Source organism: Dendrobium catenatum, unplaced genomic scaffold, assembly GCF_001605985.2.
Source record: "Dendrobium catenatum unplaced genomic scaffold, ASM160598v2 fragScaff_scaffold_156, whole genome shotgun sequence".
In the NCBI taxonomy this organism is placed as follows: Eukaryota; Viridiplantae; Streptophyta; class Magnoliopsida; order Asparagales; family Orchidaceae; genus Dendrobium; species Dendrobium catenatum.
In genome coordinates, this window is record NW_021318618.1 from 8,678,163 (window position 1) to 8,698,542 (window position 20,380).

At 32.9% G+C, this 20,380-nt stretch overlaps 2 protein-coding genes across 4 annotated transcripts in view; one reads left to right on the forward strand and one right to left on the reverse strand.

Annotated features, from left to right (window-relative positions):
• The first annotated feature begins 640 nt into the window (after positions 1-640).
• LOC110096777 (transmembrane emp24 domain-containing protein p24delta9) lies at positions 641-17,433 on the forward strand. 2 transcript variants are annotated; one of them, XM_020822894.2, is made up of 4 exons: positions 645-988; positions 1,088-1,297; positions 12,401-12,477; positions 17,084-17,433. In XM_020822894.2, the coding sequence occupies exons 1-4, from the start codon at positions 761-763 to the stop codon at positions 17,226-17,228; spliced, it is 660 nt and encodes a 219-aa protein (XP_020678553.1). In that variant the 5' UTR covers positions 645-760; the 3' UTR covers positions 17,229-17,433. The 2 variants fall into 2 exon arrangements, with proteins under 2 accessions (XP_028548325.1, XP_020678553.1); XM_028692492.1 differs by lacking the exon at positions 12,401-12,477 and having other exon boundaries at positions 641-988.
• Positions 17,434-18,462: 1,029 nt separating this feature from the next.
• The window catches only part of LOC110096702 (integrin-linked protein kinase 1), a 44,066-nt gene continuing 42,148 nt past the window's right edge, over positions 18,463-20,380 (reverse strand). The window contains exons 6-10 of one of the 2 annotated variants that reach the window (XM_020822787.2): positions 19,704-19,763; positions 19,496-19,617; positions 19,322-19,407; positions 19,134-19,249; positions 18,463-18,856 (exon numbers count right to left, since the gene is read on the reverse strand). In XM_020822787.2, the coding sequence (XP_020678446.2) occupies positions 18,730-18,856; positions 19,134-19,249; positions 19,322-19,407; positions 19,496-19,617; positions 19,704-19,763 (511 nt within the window). In that variant the 3' untranslated portion in view covers positions 18,463-18,729. Of the gene's footprint in view, positions 18,857-19,099; positions 19,250-19,321; positions 19,408-19,495; positions 19,618-19,703; positions 19,764-20,380 lie in introns of both variants that reach the window. The other variant, XM_028692499.1, reaches the window with a different exon arrangement.

A 20,380-nucleotide genomic window follows, 5' to 3' on the forward strand; every position in this document is an offset into this window, starting at 1 on the left:
TTTGCGAGACATTCCATAATATACCAAAATTTTTGTTGAATTTTGATAGTTAATACTTGCCGCATTCGTTATGTTCAACAATAGGATTGGTTGTATCCACTTCTATTGAAGAATGGCTTACGATAAATAAATAATAATAATTTTTTCAATCAAGGTTCTTATTTAGAGTAATATGCATCAATGTAAGTCTCAAATTAAAATAGGATGAAAGCCAATTTATAATCAAGTTTTGCTAAGATTTGAACTTGGATCGAATTTGTCTGTAAATTTAAAAAATAAGTTTGCTGTTTAAAAAAATCATTAAAAATTATTTTTTACAATAACTTAACAAATTTAATTTTTAATAACAATTTAAAAACAACATTAAGAAAGCCAATTCAAATGAAGTCTGATTATATTCATCTTTCTATTTATTTATTTTTTAACTTTTGAATAAACTAAAAATAAATTTACACACATCACATATCTGCAACATCAAGATCTCCATGTTAGTTGCTAACGCTTTCAAACAAATATCTCTTTGTTGGCTGCTAAAACTTTCAACTAGACATAAAATTGAGCTGCCTATGAATTTAATGAATACATTTAAATTTTAGGCATATGTTAATTTAATAAATGATGAGATATGGATATAGATTAGTTCTCAACGCGATATAAAGAGAGAGAGAGCTAGAGAGAGAGAGAGGGTCCGAGACGGTTTTCCTCTAGCATTAAAGATCGAAGAAACAGAGCCCAAAATATCTTCCGATCCAGTATCGAGATGAAGATGGCCTGCGTTGTTTCTAGATTTATGGCAGATTTCTGCCTCCTCTTGTTCCTCCTTGCTCTGACGCCTCTTTCCGAGGCCCTTCGCTTCGACGTGCAATCGGGTCAAACCAAGTGCATCTCCGAAGACATCAAATTGAACTCAATGGCCGTCGGCAAGTACTCAGTCATCAATCCATCCGAGAATCAGCCCCTCCCGGATTCCCACAAGCTCACCGTCAGGGTATCCCATTCCCATTCAATCCAAACTCACATGTCTCCCCTTTCCGCGGGAAACCCTAAATCCGCCTACCTTTTATTTTTATTTTTCGTTCTGTTTCAGGTCAGTTCTCCATACGGGAGTAGTATACACTACGCCGATCACGTCGATTCTGGTGATTTCGCTTTCACTTCATCAGAGGCTGGCGACTATCTGGCTTGCTTCTGGACGCTTGATCACAAGCCGCCTAATACCATCACTATCGAGTTTGATTGGAGAACTGGTGTGGCCGCTAAAGACTGGACATATGTCGCAAAAAAGGGCCAGATTGATGTGAGCACCGAACTCCTTTTTTATTTTTTAGGGTTTAGGTTCAAATGAGTTATTATGCTCTAAATTTTGTGGTATTATGATATTTGGCATTTGAAAAGGATTAAATAAATAATCCAGGACTTATCCGGTAATGTTAGGTTTAATTGAAGATGTGGGTTTGGGATTTTAATCAATTGTTTGCACTAATAAAAGATTTAATTCTTAATCCTGAAATTGAATCACTTCACATTAGAAGAAGTTTTGGCAGAATATGTAATCAGATTGGGTCTGATCGTATCTGAATCTCCAATCAATCTGGGATCATATTGTTTACGTTGAATGCTTCCAATCCTATGAATAACATGCTTATGGATGGTTATGGCATGACTAGACCACTTTCTGTTTTGTATGTAGATGTTTTTCTTACCTCTTACTAACGTGAACTGCTGATACTTATAAAACATGGTTATATGATTATTTGATGGCTTTTAGGACTCGGTTCATGGATATTTTGTGGAACTGTAAAAGATGACACATTTGACCATGTTTGATTTTGAATTTATGATCAAATATTCCATTGGGTATGCCATTATCATCATCATTAGTCATACTCATCATTTTCAGGCATCTTGTTGAATATTATTTCTTCATTCATTCTTGTCAATTGCTAGATGAGGGGTTAACTCTATTTTGTGTAACTTTTTGCACAACTTCTAGCTAAACTACTTATAATCCAACCTTTTTCATTCATAATTCTATAACAATTCTTTTTATTTATTTTATTGGTTTATTCTCTACTATCTACCCTTTGTTCTACGTAAAAAGGTTGGGGTAACTCCAGTGGAAGATAATATTAGAGAGAGTCGCCTTAGATGGTTTGGTCACATAAAATTGCGGCCTTTTGATGACCTAAAATGACTTGGTTAGAAAATATTAGAAATGACATTTCTTTATTATATTTAGATGATATTATGATAATTTGACTTTTAACAGGACACAATGGAGAAAAAATGATTAATGTAGCCGACCCCACACAGTGGGATAAAGGCTTGTTGTTGTTGTACTATCTTTTCTACTTCATTGTTCATCTAATATACTCATTTCTCATCGTTAAAAAATTAAAAAGTTATAGTAATACATTTAAACCTTGGCAAGTGGTACTTCAAGAAGTCTGCTTTCTTTAGAAATATTTCTGTTTATGTTTTCCTTGTAGACATGCATGCAAATGTTTTATAATTATTTCTTTGCTGATTTGAGGTAGTTCTTAATTCTGAAATAGAATTATTTTAGATTAAAATAGATGTAGATTGCTTGATTGGGGCAATTTATTAAAATGGGTTTGAACTCGCCTGGATTAATGTCCAATTATAATTGTTTGCTTTTGATTGTGTTCTTATTTGGAGGATTCGACAATCTTGGACAATTAATGCTAGACTTGACCTTTTATTTTTAAATATTCTCTGGTGGTACTTCTTCATTTTAACCATCCAATATTAATTTAAGAAGTTATATCATCATTCACATCTCCTCTCTTTCATATAATTTAAGTCTATCATACTTGGGTGTTATTGTATCATCTAGTAATGTTGAAGGATAATTGTTAATATATAATATATCATATTTGTAGTCTTGTTCTATAAATCCTGAACTTTTTATCTTTTAAATATTTTCTCTATTGGTATAACATTCTGCTTATTTTAGTAAAGCCTTATAAATTAGAGTGGCCATATGCGAAAAATGATAATTAAGATTGCTCATATAACTTCTTCATAACTAAAAAAAATGAAATAGATTTTTTTTTTGCAATTCTATTGCAATTTTTAACTCTTTCCTCAGTTCATAACCTCTAATTACTAGTCAATGCTTCATCACATTATCTTTAATAACTTAAATGTACTTTTTATGTAGAATTTTATTTCTTAATATGCGCCTAATAACTTCTCATGGCTCTCAATGCATGCTTTATAGAGGGCAATAAATCATTCATTGAAGATCCTTTCTTTGTTCTTTATATTTTTTTATCAAATGTCTTTGGATAAAAATTGCTTTCAAAGAAGGTCTTTCTATCATAAAATTAAATTGATTCTTCTATGCTATATCTTTCATTATTTTTTCCCATAATTTTATTTTATGAATAATGAAATATGATTCCTTTATAAAATTCTTAAATATCTCCTTTGTTCTTAAATATTGGTACCAAAAATTCTCCAATCATTTTGGGATCTTCTTAGTCTTCAAAGGTTTCTTAACTAAATCATTGCAATATCATCCATAATTTCCTAACTATGATTATCTTCCTTTTATGTATCTTCTTTAGTGCTAACTCTTTTTTGTTTTCTTATTTTTTTGGAGTCATTCTTTAATATACTTTATTACTCTATATTTTTTTTACTGTTACCTCAGTTGATTGGCTTGGTAGGATTGTGGGAAGAACATGTGGTTTGGCCATTGGACCAGCTCAAGTTGAAGCAATTCATAAATTTTAAGCATGTGCTTTATCGTTCCTTTTACAATGCCAAGATTTCATAGTAAATAATCATGTACTACTTGAACTCATAATAGCAAGTGCACCCTTTGAACCTGAGCTTGGCTATAATCATGACAGTTTGAGCCTTTAGTATCAAATATGTACTGCTAGGATCTGAGCTACTGTGCTGAGCATGTTTGTGCCTAGGTAATCAAGCATGCTTAAGCTTGACTTAAGCATGTGGCAATATGTGGCAATGCTACGCAGCTCTGCTTCCTGGCACGCCTATATTTCACCAAAACCAAGGCACAGAGGTATGTGATTGTAAAATTTAGACATGCTTGTTAAGGAGCCAAAGGAAGCAACTAAGATTTTGATAAAGCATGTAACAATCTAATACAGACATGCATAGACTGGCATGCATGAGTTGGTCACATCTGCCCTGTTCGAAATTATGAGATTATTATTTGTCCTAATTTGAAAGAAATATAGAAGAGTGTCCTCAAACTTTGATGGACAAAAGCAGTGATCGAAAGCATAACAAAGGGACACAGTACTACCCATATGTAAATTTGCCAATAAAGAATGGGATGTGATTTTAGTGCCAAAAAATGAGATTTTTTTTAAGCACTGTAAAAGCGCATGTCCTTCGGCCTTTACCTTTCTTTGCCCGCCATTGAGTGAAGTGAGCTTGCGTATTATGCTAGGAATTAATTGTGATATTTTTTTTTAAAGCATAACCTTCATATAAACAATACAAAGGTGGGCATTTGCATTTTATTTGATGAGCAAGATGTGGTTTACTTGAGCAGCTTAGAGCTGAATATGTTGAACTTTTTTAAAATTAGCACTTAAGCTGTGAATTGTTGTTGAGTCTAATAGGTCATATCATATTGCCTTTACCTTTCAAAAGAGGATAGGTTCAAATACTTTCAAGAAAAAAAAAAAAAAACCTTGAATTGCAAGTTCCATAAAAGAACTCCTGTAACCAAGTTTCTTTGAACATTTTTTTGTCAAAATGATGAAAATAATTGTCAACAGCTTCGTTTTAGTGATGAAATCTTTTTAAGTTTATCACCTGTGGAGTTTTTCATCTTGGAATATGAATTGCTAATATCAGCAGCAAGTCTTTTGACCTTGATTGTGTTCTGTTGAAAAGCTGTGGTCTTTCTTTCTTTATTTATCCCTATGAAAGAACACATTACATGCCTGTGTCTAAACCATTTTGAACATGGTCAAAGCACTTTTTTCTTATACCCACGTTTATATAAAATTTGCCTTATTTCAGAAGCCGCATTTGATTTTGTTTCTAATTTTGCTGGTATTTGGATTTTCCTTCATATACATTCACATTTTTAAAAACCCTTTGGTTTGTTCCATCATGTTTGGCTTACACTTCATGTAGGCCCTTTCATTAACATAATGTATATTGAGCAGACAAAGATATCTCTCTATTTTCCCATCTATTTCTCCATTCTTATGCTCCAATAATTGCCTTGTCTCTCTTACTCCTAGTGAGGTTATCTCTAATGATCTCCGATTATTTTTTATGCTAATTTTTTTGTGTAATTGTAACTTTGAGCAATTAAGTCATTAATAAGAGTACATGTTTTAGATATATTGGGTCTATTGTTCAAAGTGATGGTGAAATAGATGGAGATATTATTATTAGATATCAAGTTGGATGGTTGAAGTGGAGGAATGCATCAAGCTTGTTGTATGATAGAAAAGTACCCTCAAACTTGAGAGAAAATTCTATGAGATGGTGGTGAGACTTGTAATGCTGTATGGTGCAGAATGTTGGCCAATATAATAGAAGCATCAAATTTTAAAGTGTTGTAGAGATGAGGATGCTCTAGTGGATGAGTGGTTTCACTCTTAGAGATAGAATGCGAAACGATTATATAGGTAAAAAGATTGCAGTAGCCCCAATGGCAAATAAGATTAGGGAGAGTTGCCTTAGATGGTTTGGGCGCATAAAATGTCGACCTTTCAATGGCCTGGTTAGGAGAGTAGATGTATTGGATATGACTTATGTTTAGAAAGGCAGAGGTAAACCAAAAAAGACTTGGCTAAAAAATATTAGGATTGATATTTTTTTTTATTAAATTTAAATGAGAATTTGACTCTTAACTATACACGATGGAGAAAAAAGTATTCATGTAGCTGACCCTATGTAGTGGGATAAAAGCTTGTTGTTGTTGTCCTAATAATAGGAAAAGAAAAATCTTTGATTCATGCTCTTCAAAAGATGTTTACAAGGTAAAGGTATGTTTAATAATTATATGAAAGATGCAAATCAATTATCTATTGGAGGGTGATTTTGTGTTGTGCTTTTAAAATTCAATTGCTAAACACCACTATTTAAAGTTAATGGTGAATTCAAAAGTCAATATTCAGAGAGAAGAGACATTAAATCAAAGTTTTACCATTATAATAGCCATTGCTTTTGAATTGTAAGATGTTGGATGCATTCCCTTTGGTCGGATACATGGATTTTACACTTATTGAGGCAATGTCGTTTTGTTGTGCTTGTGCATTTGGCTTCGACTTTGCTGTGCACAAGAACCAATCATAGAATCATTGGACTTCTCCTGTTACCTTATCTATCTTGTCCTTCTTCCTCCTCTTCTTTGACACTAACAGTAAAAGTGACCCGATCTCAACTATAATAATGTGCTTAAGGTAAGAATCTTGAGGTGGCATTTCCAAGCAATATGATTTTAAGAATAAGAGATCTTTTTAGAACTTCGTTGCTGTAATATGGAGCTTGGTTAGATTTTCATAGGATGACTTAACCCTCCCAAAAACATTGTTTTATCTTGAGAATGAGAGTGTTTTGGTCATAAGAAATTAATTAGGTGCTTAAAACTTTTTTGAATACATGCTCAATTCACATTTGTGTAAATGGTATATGTATGCAAATGATGATTATGATTTAAGCACAATAAATCAATTAAGCAAAAGAGTATTCCATTAACGCTTATCTCCACTCTATAAGCCACAAATACTTCCTACGCAGGCGATTATAACTGAATACATCAAACAAGCCGGAAACTAAATCTTCCAAGCCTTTCCAAATGCAATAATTAAGCTTGTAACATAATTAGAAATAAATTTAATGCAACCTAAAATTCCTAAACTTTTTAGGAGAACATTAGGTATGCAAATAATCACTTCCTTTTAATATAACAAAAATAATTACCGATAAAACAGAACAACACACCATTTCAAACTCACATTAAACAGGACATAACAACACCTTACAACTTACAATAAAACAAGATAACACCATTTACAACTTCCAATAAAATAAGACACAACAACACTTACAACTTTCAATAGTTTCGAGAAGAATGATATAGGTGGAATGAAAATCATGGAGAGAAGAAGATGATAGAAGTCCAAGACGAGTTAGTAGATGGAAGATAGAAAAGGATTGGTTGCAAGCTAAAAACCCGCAGGTTTCACATTAAAAAAATTCATCAAAAATCTCTCTCTTTCACAAAGGAAATCAACGACTCTATATTGGAGAGGAAGGGGAAAAGGAATTAAATGCTCTTCTAATTGAGCCACCTAAGCCGCCAATAGAACTCAACCAAACAGACAACATAATGAAAAGTCAAAACATATTTACAAGAATGAGCAAGGAGCCTAAAACGAGCAGCCAACAACTGGAGAAACCTAAGGGCAGCAGAGAAACCGAGAGCAAGTAGTAGGGAAACCAAGAAAACAACAAGGAAACCAAGTAGCCACGTGGAGAAACCAAACAACAGCAGGGAATTCAAACAATCAGCAGGGGAAACGAGTAGGCAACATAGAAAATGAGAAGTCAACAGGAAAAAAGAAAAGACAATAGGGAAACTTAGTGGACAACATAGAAAATGAAAAGCCACATAAGAAAGAGAGCTAGAAATATATGTGAAAAAAAACAAAGGATAGCTAGCCTTGACTACATCAGTTCCTAATGAGAATGCCTCAATAACACATAGGAAAATATCAGGACGAAGACGTTGCAACTCCACAGCCTCAATCCGAGAGCAATCAAACAAAGGACGTCCACTCCATCTAACCAAGAGTTGTCTGTGTACTCCATGCCTTGTATGGGTAGTACGGATATCCACGACATCTTCAGCAAGATCATCACGTGTCTGAACTTGAACAGTAAGAGGCATAGCCTCTATATTCGCAAAATTAGTTGATTCTCCTTTATTTGTAATAAGATCAACAACTTTATGTAAAATAATCTTCATTTTTTTTAATGTAAATACTCCCTCTCAACATCCTTCTGTAGAATATCATATCTTCTCATTTTCTTGCTCACTCTCTAACCAAAGTAGCGGTTTCTTATTTTTATACTTCTCAGTAAATAAATATTATTATCTTTGCACTCTGAATATTTCATTCTCTATTGGATTAAAATAAATTGCTTAAAGTGGAACCAATTCTGTTGATGAAAAGTTATGGATTACTTGATTTGGTTCGTCTGGTTGAATGATAGTACTTCCATGATGTTCTGAATGCACTATTTATGATGGCAGATCTTCTTATTGAATTGGAATTTCGGCTTGTTGATTGTTTTGATTATCCTTTTTTTTTAGAGATAAATGAAGATTTGACCTACAACGTAATGCTCTAATATCAAATTGATGCAACCTAAAGTTTCTAAACCTTTTAGGAGAACACTAGGTATGCAAATAATCACTTCCTTTCAATAAACACCGATAGAACAAAACAACACACCACTTCAAACTCAAATTAAACTGGACATAACAACACCTTACAACTTACAATAAAACAAGACACAACACCACTTACAACTTCCAATAAAACAAGACACAACAAAACTTACAACTTTCAATAGTTTCGAGAAGAAGGATTCAGGTGGAATGAAAACCGTGGAGAGAAGAGAAGATAGAAGTCCAAGAAGAATTAGTAGAGGGAAGGTAGAAGAGGATAGCTCGCAAGCTAAAAACCCGTAGGTTTCTTGTTCCAAAAGTTCATCACAAATCCCCCTTTTTCACAAATGAAATCATGCACTTTATATTGAAGAGGAAGGGGAAAAAGGCATTAAATGCTCTCTTAAATGAGCCACCCAAGCAGCCAATATAACTCAACCAAACAACCAACATAATGAGAAGTCAAAACACCTTTATAGGAATCAAGAAGGAGCCTAAAACGAGAAGCCAGTACCTGGAGAAACCAAAGGGCAGTAGAGAAACCGAGAGCCAGCAGCAGGGAAATTGAGCAGCCACAGAGGGAAACCAAACAACCACCATGGGAAGACCAAACAACAGCAGGGTATTCAAACAATCAGCAGGAGGAACGAGTAGACACTAGAGAAAATGAGAAGACAACAGGAAAAAGGAAAAGACTGGAGAGAAAATGAAAAACTACAGGAGAAAAAGAGCTAGAAACATAAGTTGAAGAAAAACATAGAATAGCTAGCATTGACGGCATAAAAATGCAGGAAATGAACTCCTTAAAAGGTTGGTTTTGTTATGCAATTGCAAATTTTGAAAGAAAAATAAAAAGCTGGTTTTGCAATTGGAACCTTTGTGAAGAATTCACTTAATGAAATGGTTGTTATGGCTTGAGTATTATACTCGGTCGGTGAGTGAAACGATGAATGTAAGTTATACAAAGCGAGTCAAAAGTGAGGTTCAAGACTATTCAGAGAGTTTTGATGAGATTTTGCAAAGAGTCATTGCAAGCTTTTAATTGGATCTCAATGGGTGCAACAATCTCTTAAATGTCGTAAACAACTCCTATTTATAGTTATAAGTTTTGGGATGGGGGCAAAAGTTAGAGAAGGATCTCATTAGTTCTTAGGGTAATTCAAACTAACCATTTTTACAGCAAGAAATCATTACCTTATAGAGCTAGAATCCTACGGAGGCTTCATACGAATCAGACTACAATCAGTTGGGTACCAATCGAGGGCCTAGCAAGGCTATGCTGTATAGTGAGCTTTTGGCTCACACACCTACCCATGCTTTCTAGTTTTTTTTTTATACGCTTCTTGGTCATTCATGGCATTACTAATTTTCTCTCACAAGTTTTTTCTTAAGAATAATTCTTGATATCTCATCTTTGCACTCTCTTCACATTACATCCACCTTTTTATCTCTAGTTGATCACTCAATCTCATGTGTAATCTTGATTTTTAGATATTTTTTTAATTATTTCATTATTTATAATTTGATGCTTAATTTCGCTTTCAGATGGCTGACAAATGACTATTATTGAACATATTATTCTATTTGTTAAAAATTAATATTTTATGTGATTTGAGTTTGGCTAATTAAATTATTATTTTATGCACAGTTTATGACTAAATGATATGCAAGCCATGAACATTCTAGTTGGTAAAAATATTCTTTTGCTTTGTACTTTGAAACAAAAATGACTAGTGAACTTTTGCATATTATTTTGCGCTTAGTGCTTTGAAAATACTGTTAGAAAGATAATTTTCTTTTAGTTAAAGCATGAAAACTTGAATAAAAAACGTGTATTTAAAGATTAAAGCATGGTGTGCGTCAGCCATTGACTATTTTTAAATTTGATTTCAAGTTACTTTAATGTGACTTAATAAACTCTAATTAGTTTTTGATTCATGATTTTGCTGTTAAATTTAATTTCTGCTTATTTTCATCATTGAATCTACGAATTGTAGTTTTGAAAATGGTAGCTGAATCTATCTTGTTCCTAGTTCTGCATCACTGCAATTAAGCAATATTATGTTATCAATAAAATAAGTTTGACATGCTTGCAGACTCATGAGTCTATAATATAATGACTTAATTATACAGTAAGTATCAATTTCAAATTTCTATGTAAGGATCGGATGATTTGATGCGCATAACACAAAATGAGGATATCTTGTAAAAGCAAACTACAAAGATAACTGATAACATTAAATATCAAAATCTGATTACAAGGTTTAAAAGACTTGCAAACTACTTCCAATTTGGGAAGTAGAGAGTTACATTAAAACAAATTGAAACTGATTTGAATGATCAACACTGTACGCCAAAGAATTATCTAGAAAAAAATAGGAGACAGAGCCATGAGGAGGGAGAGCTCAAAGATCAATTGAATTGTGCTTAAAATATTACTTGTGTTAAAAATTGAAGCTATCCGATGTATCACATAATACATACATTGCAGCGTCCCTCCATGATTTTAATAGAGATATTCGTCTTAAAAAATTAAAGCACAAAACATTCACCAAGTCAAAAGCCTAGAAGCATCTTCATTGGCTTACTTGTTGTAATAAAAGAAGCTAAAAAAAATTCGAACTTTAATAATGTAAATACTTGAACAACTATTGCAATTTAGTTAAAATTTTAGTTAATATTAGTAATATTAGCTAATAATTAAAAATGAGAGTTGGGATTTGCTTTTTAAATGAAGGGTTCAATCTTTCATGGATGTTATGAAATTTTGTGTGATAAGGGATATCATTGAGGCCTAAAGACAAACATAAAATCATAAATATTTCGATGATATTAAGATGAATGTATGATAATACCAGGAAGGATAAATTAAAAAATGATTATATTAAAGGAAATATTAGAGTTACATTTATTCAAGATAAACAAAACTAGAAATAGATTTAAGTGGTTGGGACATATTAGATTAGTAGATAAAATTAGTGTTAAAATATTATGAAGAAAATGGGTAGACCTATGGTCACTTTTATAGATGGTGTACAAAATTATTTGGAAATAATAAATTTAACACAACAACATTTAATAGTTGAGATTCATAATGATAATACAAAATAGTTGGGATAAGACCTATGATGTACAAACACGACAACACAGATATGACATGACACGGACACGAGACACGTTAGTTATTGAAAATATAGGACACGGACATGGGTTGGACACGGTATTATAGTTTTTATATTTAAAAAATATTGTATAAAAATTAAACAAGTATAATTTTAAAAATAATTTGAAAATAATAAGTCATTTAACTAGAATTTGTCCTTAAAATGATTAGTATTAGGATGTTGAGAGTTAGACGTTGATACCGTTTATCAGTCACCGAGAGAGGAGATGAAAATACCTTCACTGTAAAAAAGAAATGAAAATGAGAATATTTGATGATTGGGTATTAAGTGCGGACGTTTATTTGGTATTGTGGATAAGAAATAAGAATTTCGTTTAACCCACCAAATACAAGAAATTATATTTAAAAAAAATTCATAAATATTTAATATACGCGTGTTGGACATGCGTGTCCAATTTGTATTTAATATTTTTTAATCGGACACGTTTTTGGTATGTCTGACACGTGTAAGATTGTCAGACGAGTGTTGTGTCAGATACATTGTCGGACACTGCACGCCTCTTTGAGGAGAAGTGTCGGTGCACATAGGATAAGACTAATGATGGTGATCATCCTTTTTGATTGGAATATCAAGCACTTTTTAGTTGTAAATTATAGATTTTGAGGTGATTTTGTAGATGGTCAGTAACGAACACACACTCTCTCTCTCTCTCTCTATTTCCTGAAAAAGAAAACATACTTCTTCCATGTTAAACCGCAAGACTTGAAAGATGTTGTAACATGTTGACTTCAAGCATACTTGCATATGATTTTGGGTTGCGGGTCTTGATAATTGCATATTTTTTTCTTTGAAGGTTATGGAGCTGGAATTAAAGAAGTTGGAGGATACTGTGAAGTCCATTCATGATGAAATGTTCTATCTTCGTGAAAGGTTTGTGCTTTTTCTAATAAGTGAAACATTATTATGTTGGTATAATATCTTTTTTATTTCTGATTCACGAGCAACATTTTCAATTACTTTTCATGGTACACTCTATTGCATTCAGCATATTCTGGGAATGTCGAGGTTGAAGAGTATGCATAATGGATTTTTTTTTAGAAGGGAAAAAATGCATTATTTACATTGAATGACCATGTCGTATAGTAAATAGAATTAATCCTTAATAGCACCTAACCTCACTTGCTCAAAATAGTAAAGTGACCACAACTTTAGATTGTCATGAGTTTGTATAATTTAGTACACGATGCATTTGGTAAAAGGTATAAGCAACAAAGAAATTGGGCATGCAAAATGCAAGAAGTACCAATTCATAAATAAAGTATAACTTTAATTATTTGAGATTGAAGTGATGGACTTCAAAGTGTGACTGTGAACCAAAGTGGGTGTAGCAAAAATGAAAATATTAAGATGGATGTAAGATAAAATTACGGACATATTGGGAATTTTTATTTTAGAGAAATGGTGGAAGTAACACTTATTTAATATAAAGTGTCACATAAAATGGCGGCCTTCCGATGACTCGGTTAGGAAAGTAGATGTATTAGATATGACTTGCGTTAAAAAAGGTAAAGGTAGACCTAAAAGACTTGGTTAGAAAATATTAGAAATGATCTTTTTTATATTAGATTTAAATGAGAATTTTGACTATTAAGAGGATACAATGGAGAAAAAGAATTTATGTAGCCGACCCCACATAGTGGGATAAAGGCTTGATGTTGTTGTAGTGTCAAAATGGGTTAATGTGTTGGTTTCCGTTCTGACTTGAAATTAACCCAACTCGAAATTTACTCAACCCAAATTTAATAAATGGGTCTAAAGGCAGACCCAAATTTGACCTAATAACTAATTTTGATTAATATTTTTTAATAACTTGTCATCCATGGTGTTTTAGTTAATTGATAAAATAATAAGATCAAACCAATAAACAAAAGAATCAAGGAAAAAAAAAATTTAAATGGCTCACTATCAAGTCAAAATTAGTTTGATATGCATGTCAAAATTCTAAACCCAAACTCAACCTATTTATTAAATGGGTCAACCCGAATTCAAAATTTTCAAGTTGGGTTGGCGTGTCCGATTATTTATTAACACCCCTAAATATAAGATAGCAAAATATGTGGTGTTTTTATTATTATTATTTTTGTCATATACAAGGAGTGGGAGATATGCTTCAATGAGGTATATGAAAAGAATTACTTTAAAAATCATAGGATGGGGAAAGTAACATGATTTGAAGTTATAATAAAGAAAAGTATAAACCACGTGGTAACAACTCATATAATACAACAACATGAATTGAAAGAATGATTCATAAACTCAATGCTACATAGTTAGGATTGCTAATAATGATGATGGTGATTATGTCATTATTACAGTTTTGTATGTGTGATGTCATTATGATTGTTATGTCATGCAAGTGGTCATTAATATGTTATAGGGATTGCTCGTGTGAATGCTAGTAGTATGGATCATGTATTAAGATACTTTAGGGTAACATTTTTATATCCAAAAATTCTAATTTATTATAGTCAATATATACATTTGTGTATCCCAATTGATGAATTCTCATTGGATAAATAGATATGTTAACAATTACATGGTAATGTTTAGTATCGATAATAATGTTTTCATGCAACCTAATAAAGTTCCTCAACCTCTCTAAAAACTTGCATAATTTTGAGTATTATGGTTGATGCAAGTCTAGCCAAGTCTAGCCAGAATGTGAACCCCTATGATGCACAAACACTTCTCCTCAAAGAGGTATACTGTGTATGAGATGTATTGGACATGACATGCATTCGACACTTCTTCGATACGCGTCGAACTCGCCGACGACGTGTCAGATTTAAAAAATATTAAAAATAAATTGGACAAATGTCCGACACACGTCTAAAATATTTTATGATTTTTTTTAAGATATAATTTATTGTATCTCAAATTTTTTATTTAGTAAAAAAAAGTAAATTTCTTATTTTCTCTCTAAAATCTGAAATCAATCACCCACGTTTAATACCCATTCCCTGAATATTCACATTTTCATTTCTCTTTAGTAAGTTCCAGCTAAGGTTTTACAACAATGCTTGATGTCATCTTAATACCGACATCTAATGTCATCATAACATCAGTATTTCAAAACCATTTCAATATCGAAGTATAATGTTGCATTGGCATTGACGCTCGATGTTTGCAATTTTTACACCCACAATCACGCTCCCGTGCCTTCTCAACATCTCATTTTTGTCCAATGTGATCTTAATATCAACAACCGATGTCATCTTGAGATCAACGCCGACACCTGACGTTAATGTTTGATGCCAATTTCACAGTAATGATGCCCGGTTGTCGAGAGTAGTATCGTCTTTCCTCTTGATGCCTAACACGACATCAATGCTTGATTTTTGACATCCTAATATTAAGTATTATAGGTGAACCCTCTGGAGCAATAATGCATATAGATTTATTGGGGTTAACCATTCTCAATATTACACATTTATCATGCTTCAATGCCAAGCCTTTGTGAGATCGTTGTCATGATCCATTCAATTGCGTAATAACAATAGTTTTCCATATTATTAGAATGCAGGAAATATTTAACTCAAAGATAGTGATGCAGACGCAAAATAATTAATCACATGGATTTTAATGCTTTTAATCTGGGAATACCATATGTTAATGTATTGTATTCATGAATTATTCTGTACAGACGGGCAATAAAATATTTAGAAAATAATGTGAGTACTAAGGTGCTCACTTATCCCTTTCAAATTGAGTAACCGTAGGGGGGACATGTTACTATCTTTATTATCTGCGATGCATGCCCTCCAAAAGCCTAGAAAGTAGAAACAAAACAGAAGCCAACCGCACAGTTCCTACCAGGAATTTATTCTTCCTTACATTGATTGGGAGATAATTACTCTTAATTCACCCATTTTTTTTTTTTTATATAGGGTAGGTCTGTTCTACACTAAGGCTTTATTTGGAGCAATTTTTTGATTGCTTTTTAAAACATCTTTGTAGTACAAAGTTTTTTTGAATGAAAAAATTTTTGTATTAAAAAACTGGTTTAAAAAGAAGTAAGAAAGCTGTCTCAAATAAAACTTAAATCAATCATAATCATGGACTCCAAGTATAAACATGCATATCAGTCATACAATAAGGCTCAAATATAAAATTGTATAGCTGGAATAGATATGATTTGGCAAAAAATATTAATTTAGGTTTCACCTTTCCCCTGATCTCAAGAGGAAAGGTAAGAAGGAGAAAAATAGAAGGATTGGGAAGGGAACAGTCCTGACAACAATCCCTTTTGAAGTTTGGATGGTGAAGACCTGAGCCACATGGCTATGTGATGTAGACAAAAGGGGGGCTGCTCTCTTCGGGTTTGTTGCTGCCTCTTCGGGTGGCTGCCTACTTTACTGCTCTGGCACCTCTTTTTTGACCGAGAATTGATTTCCCTGAATTGCCTCCTGGTTTCCTGTGCTGAAACCGTGGCTTGTGCTTGTTCCTGGCTGGTTCCGTGGCTTTATTCATTGGAATTTTTTGCTGTGTCTCTTGGGATTTCAGCAAGGAAAAGCTTGTGGCTTTTGGCATTCCTTTTCTTTGCCTATAAAAATGAGATGATGTTGTAAGTGTTATAAGTTTAAGTTTATGTGAGTGATTTTTGGAGATAAAACCTGCGGGTTTGTTGTTTGGAAAAGCTTGCGAGCTTTGTCCATTCCCTCTTCCACCTCCTTCGGAAATCCTGCGGGCTCTTTCCAATCTTCGTCTCGTCTCCTAATCTCTTTCTTCTCTCCATAGTAATCATTCCATTGTATCCTTCTTCTCTTGGAAAGCAACTTTAGGTGTCTTGTAAGAGTCATTTGAGTCGTTTGTAAGTGTCCAAGTTGTAATAGTTTTTATAATATTAAAATTGTGTTTTGTTTTGTTTAATTTGTCTAGTTCTTATAATCTTTTATTCTCTAGAAGTTTCTCTTTTTTGTGATAAAAAATTTGGGTCCCTCTCCCAAATTTTTGATTGCATCACTATGGCAGCCGTTTGAAGAAGAGAGAGAATGAGGCCTATTAAGATTTAAGCGTGGAGTGACAAGGGAGGATTATTGAAACTCCCTGTCAAGTGGTTAACAAACGGATGCCCTTTGTTCATTTCCACTACTAAGGATCATATCTTTTGATAGAAACCCCCATCCCCTACATGCCCCTTAATGGTTGACCTTTGATTCAACACACAAGATGCATCGTGGGAGAGTGCAACAATTCAATTGAGCCTAATAGATTAGTCTGGTTGAAGCCTGATCCGCCCAATCTGACTAGATTTGTCGACACAAGCTGTTTCACATAAGATTTTTTTTTTTTTTTGGAATAGAAATTGAGTCTATTAGAATTGCATCTTTGTTTTCAATGAAAGATGTCTTGTGATGTCGATAAATTCTCGTTTTATTAACATGAAGAAAGTGTGGTTGATTTTGAAAAATCATGTGGGATTTATTCTGCACCTCGTAAAGTTGGTGAAGTTGTATTTTGTGTTTTATGTTTTCAGGGAGGAAGAAATGCAAGAAATGAACATAGCAACAAATTCGAAGATGGCTTGGTTGAGCTTCCTTTCCCTTGTTGTATGTTTATCGGTTGCTGGATTGCAGCTATGGCATCTAAAAACCTATTTTGAGAGAAAGAAGCTTCTTTAGTTTAGTTAGAACTTTTTGTTATTTTGTGAGATGTTTTCTCTGGTTTAGTGTTAACAGAAGGAGAAATTATTAACTTTTGGCATTTTAAGTTACAGTGAGTGTACTATAAGAAGCGTCAACAATCAACCAATTTTTATCCGCGTTACAATCAGTTCTACAAACTTTCCAAGATAAGTGAGGCCTCTGACGGGAGGCTTTATTTATTTATCTGTGCGGTTTTGTAGATACGTCCAGTATTACTTTAATTATTTGCCTATCACATTTTTCTTTATTATCAGCTCGACTTTTTTGATTATATATTCTTTATATATCAGGTTCTCTAAAATATTCTCTATAAATTATATTCTTTAATGGTAAGACATTTTTTAATTTCAAAACTTTTTAAAATATGATACGTAGTTTTTTTAAAACATTTAGGGTTTAGTGATCTTATGTTAATTATTTTCAAGTGAATGTGGCCAAATTTTGTGGTCTCAACATTCAATTTGCAAATGTCAATCATTGTATAGCTCACATGGTTGAGGAGTCATTTTGCCTTAGCTATCATTGATGTGCTTCAAGTCGCTACATATGTATATAAAACAATCCATATCAATCTAGTGATTCAGACCTTTAGTCCACCCTAAACGTCATATGTTTGAGATTTGCATAATAAAATTTGTAACATCTGTTTATGATTAAATTCACTCAAAAATATTAAAAAAAATAAAAAAAAATACATACTGACATTTGAAGCAAATTCCCAATAAAATCAACCAAAAAAGAGAAAAAAAACCGCTATTTTTATTCAATAAATTATTGCCATTAGGATAAAATAAATGATCCTTATTTGATGGCAACATCCACCCCACCAAACAAGATGGCTCGCCCGTGACAGAAAGGATCGGTATTAAGTTGACTTAACCCTAAAGTTAATTACAAGAACTCATTTATGACCTTTAGGGTGCTGTATCATATATTAATTGACTTGATTCTTCAAAAGCACTCACTATCATTGGCGGAAGTGACTTAGCTTTTTGTTACTTTTATGACCATTTTATACTTAAATGCATTAAAATTTGCTCAATGAATAACACTAATTACATACGAATATTGTTATAATTTCGATGGGTGGAGCCTTTCAAATGGGTTGACATCATATACGTGTTGGTGACTTTTAAATTGGTATTATTATACTTAATAAAATTAAACTTCATAAACTTTTTGTATTTCTTTCTCACGTTCTAATGAACAGTTAATTTCTTAAGCTATAATTTATTAAGCTGATGAAATTCGATCCTTAATTAAAGTTCTGGTTATACAAGAAAAATAGCTGAGACCTTTCATGATTTCAACATATACATTGGATTCAAACTGCATAAATTTGAATAGATATCACAACTATTAACAATTGGCTATAGCTAACTATCAAACCAATTAGGAAATATGAAGTTATTCATTCTTGCTAAAGGAGGATAGGAAAAAGAGAATATCTAAATGGAAGGCCATAAAAGTTGCTTCTTCATTGGTTGAATATATGCCAATGATGATCTTGCGACAAATTATCCTTGATTTTCTCAAGTTTCTTGAGAATCTCTAGAAAAGGAGGTCTTTTATTCATATCTGCAGCCCAGCATTGCTCCGTCAACCTAGCAAAGTAACAGAAAAATCAAGATCTAGAATGTAATATGTTATCAATGAAATTTTTATTTTGCGGGTTCCATTTCACTACAAGAGAAAAGATCAGATGTTCATGGAACTTGTAAACTCCGCGGGCCAATGAAAAAGAATATGGATTTTCCTAGTTTTTCTTAAGAGTTGACGAGATTAGTTAGATAATTACAGTACATACAACTTTTGACAACAAGTACAACAGAGAGTCAGGTTCATATACATTAAAAGAGAATCAGGTTTTTAAAAGCTTACTCCCTCAACTCGGGCGTGTATCCTTTTGCTCGAAATGCTGGACGATGTCCCTCGGCCACAAATTTGGCGGCTTCATATGGTTCATAGTTTGCCAGAGGGGGATCTCCCTCAAGCATCTATTTGAGCATACAATAACAGTCAGCATCCACGATATACATAAAATTTTTTTAAATATAAACATGTATTACCTCGTATAGTATCATTGCAAACGAAAAAACATCAACCTTTTTATCGTATTTCCTATGCTTGAATACTTCAGGTGCCATGTAGCGATCTTACATCCTCAAACAGTAAAGGAAAAACAAAAATATTAACTCGATATAAATCCGCAGCCTCCCAAAACCATTGGATATAAAACTTACAGCTTCCAGTTTCTCCTGTCATTTTGTACACATCATTGGAGTTCTGAACTTTAATGAGCTTGCTTAGGCCAAAGTCCCCAACCTTTAGATGATCAGCGTTGGAGTTCACCAGTAGTACATTCCTAAAGATATTCTTGTAGTTGAGTGAAACTCAAAAGGTAGTAATCGAACAGAATATTGGCTCTTGACAGAATAGTGATAAAATCACCTTGGCTTTAGATCCCTATGAATGATGACGTTGGGCTCATTATGAAGATAAGCCACACCCCTGTATAATCACAAGGACAGAAAATTAGGTACTTTATCACTGACAGAATATATATATATATATATATATAGTGTGTGTGTGTGTGTGTGTGTTTGTGTGTGTATGCTATATGCATGGAAGAGGTAAAAGTTTTGCTCTTTCCCTTCCAACTCTCCTCCACATGGTTTTAAGTTATTACTCGTCCACTAACATGAGCAGGCAATTACAGAGCAATTAATAGTTCTTAAAAATCAACATCCTTTTAGGTTGTAACAATCATAAAACTAGCTTTTTCATAGTTGATAATTTTTTTAAAAGGTGGCAACAAATCACATATCTTTTATAAAGGGGGCACAAGGGCAATTACACGATTTTAAGAAAATATATTGAAATAGACAATCCCTTGATATAAGAGCCATATGGTAATGTTTTTCCAAAAAATGAATATGGTAAGGAATCGTGATTAAGCCCATGATCTCATAGTTGGGAGTTGGGGTATGAATCACTGTGCCAAAACTTGATTTATAGCTACTATTATGAAAATCAATTATTAATATTCATTCATGCATAAGGAACATATAAAGACAATTTCTGAGCAATAGTTGAGTAGGGATCTATTACGTCTGCTGCCTGGGGGG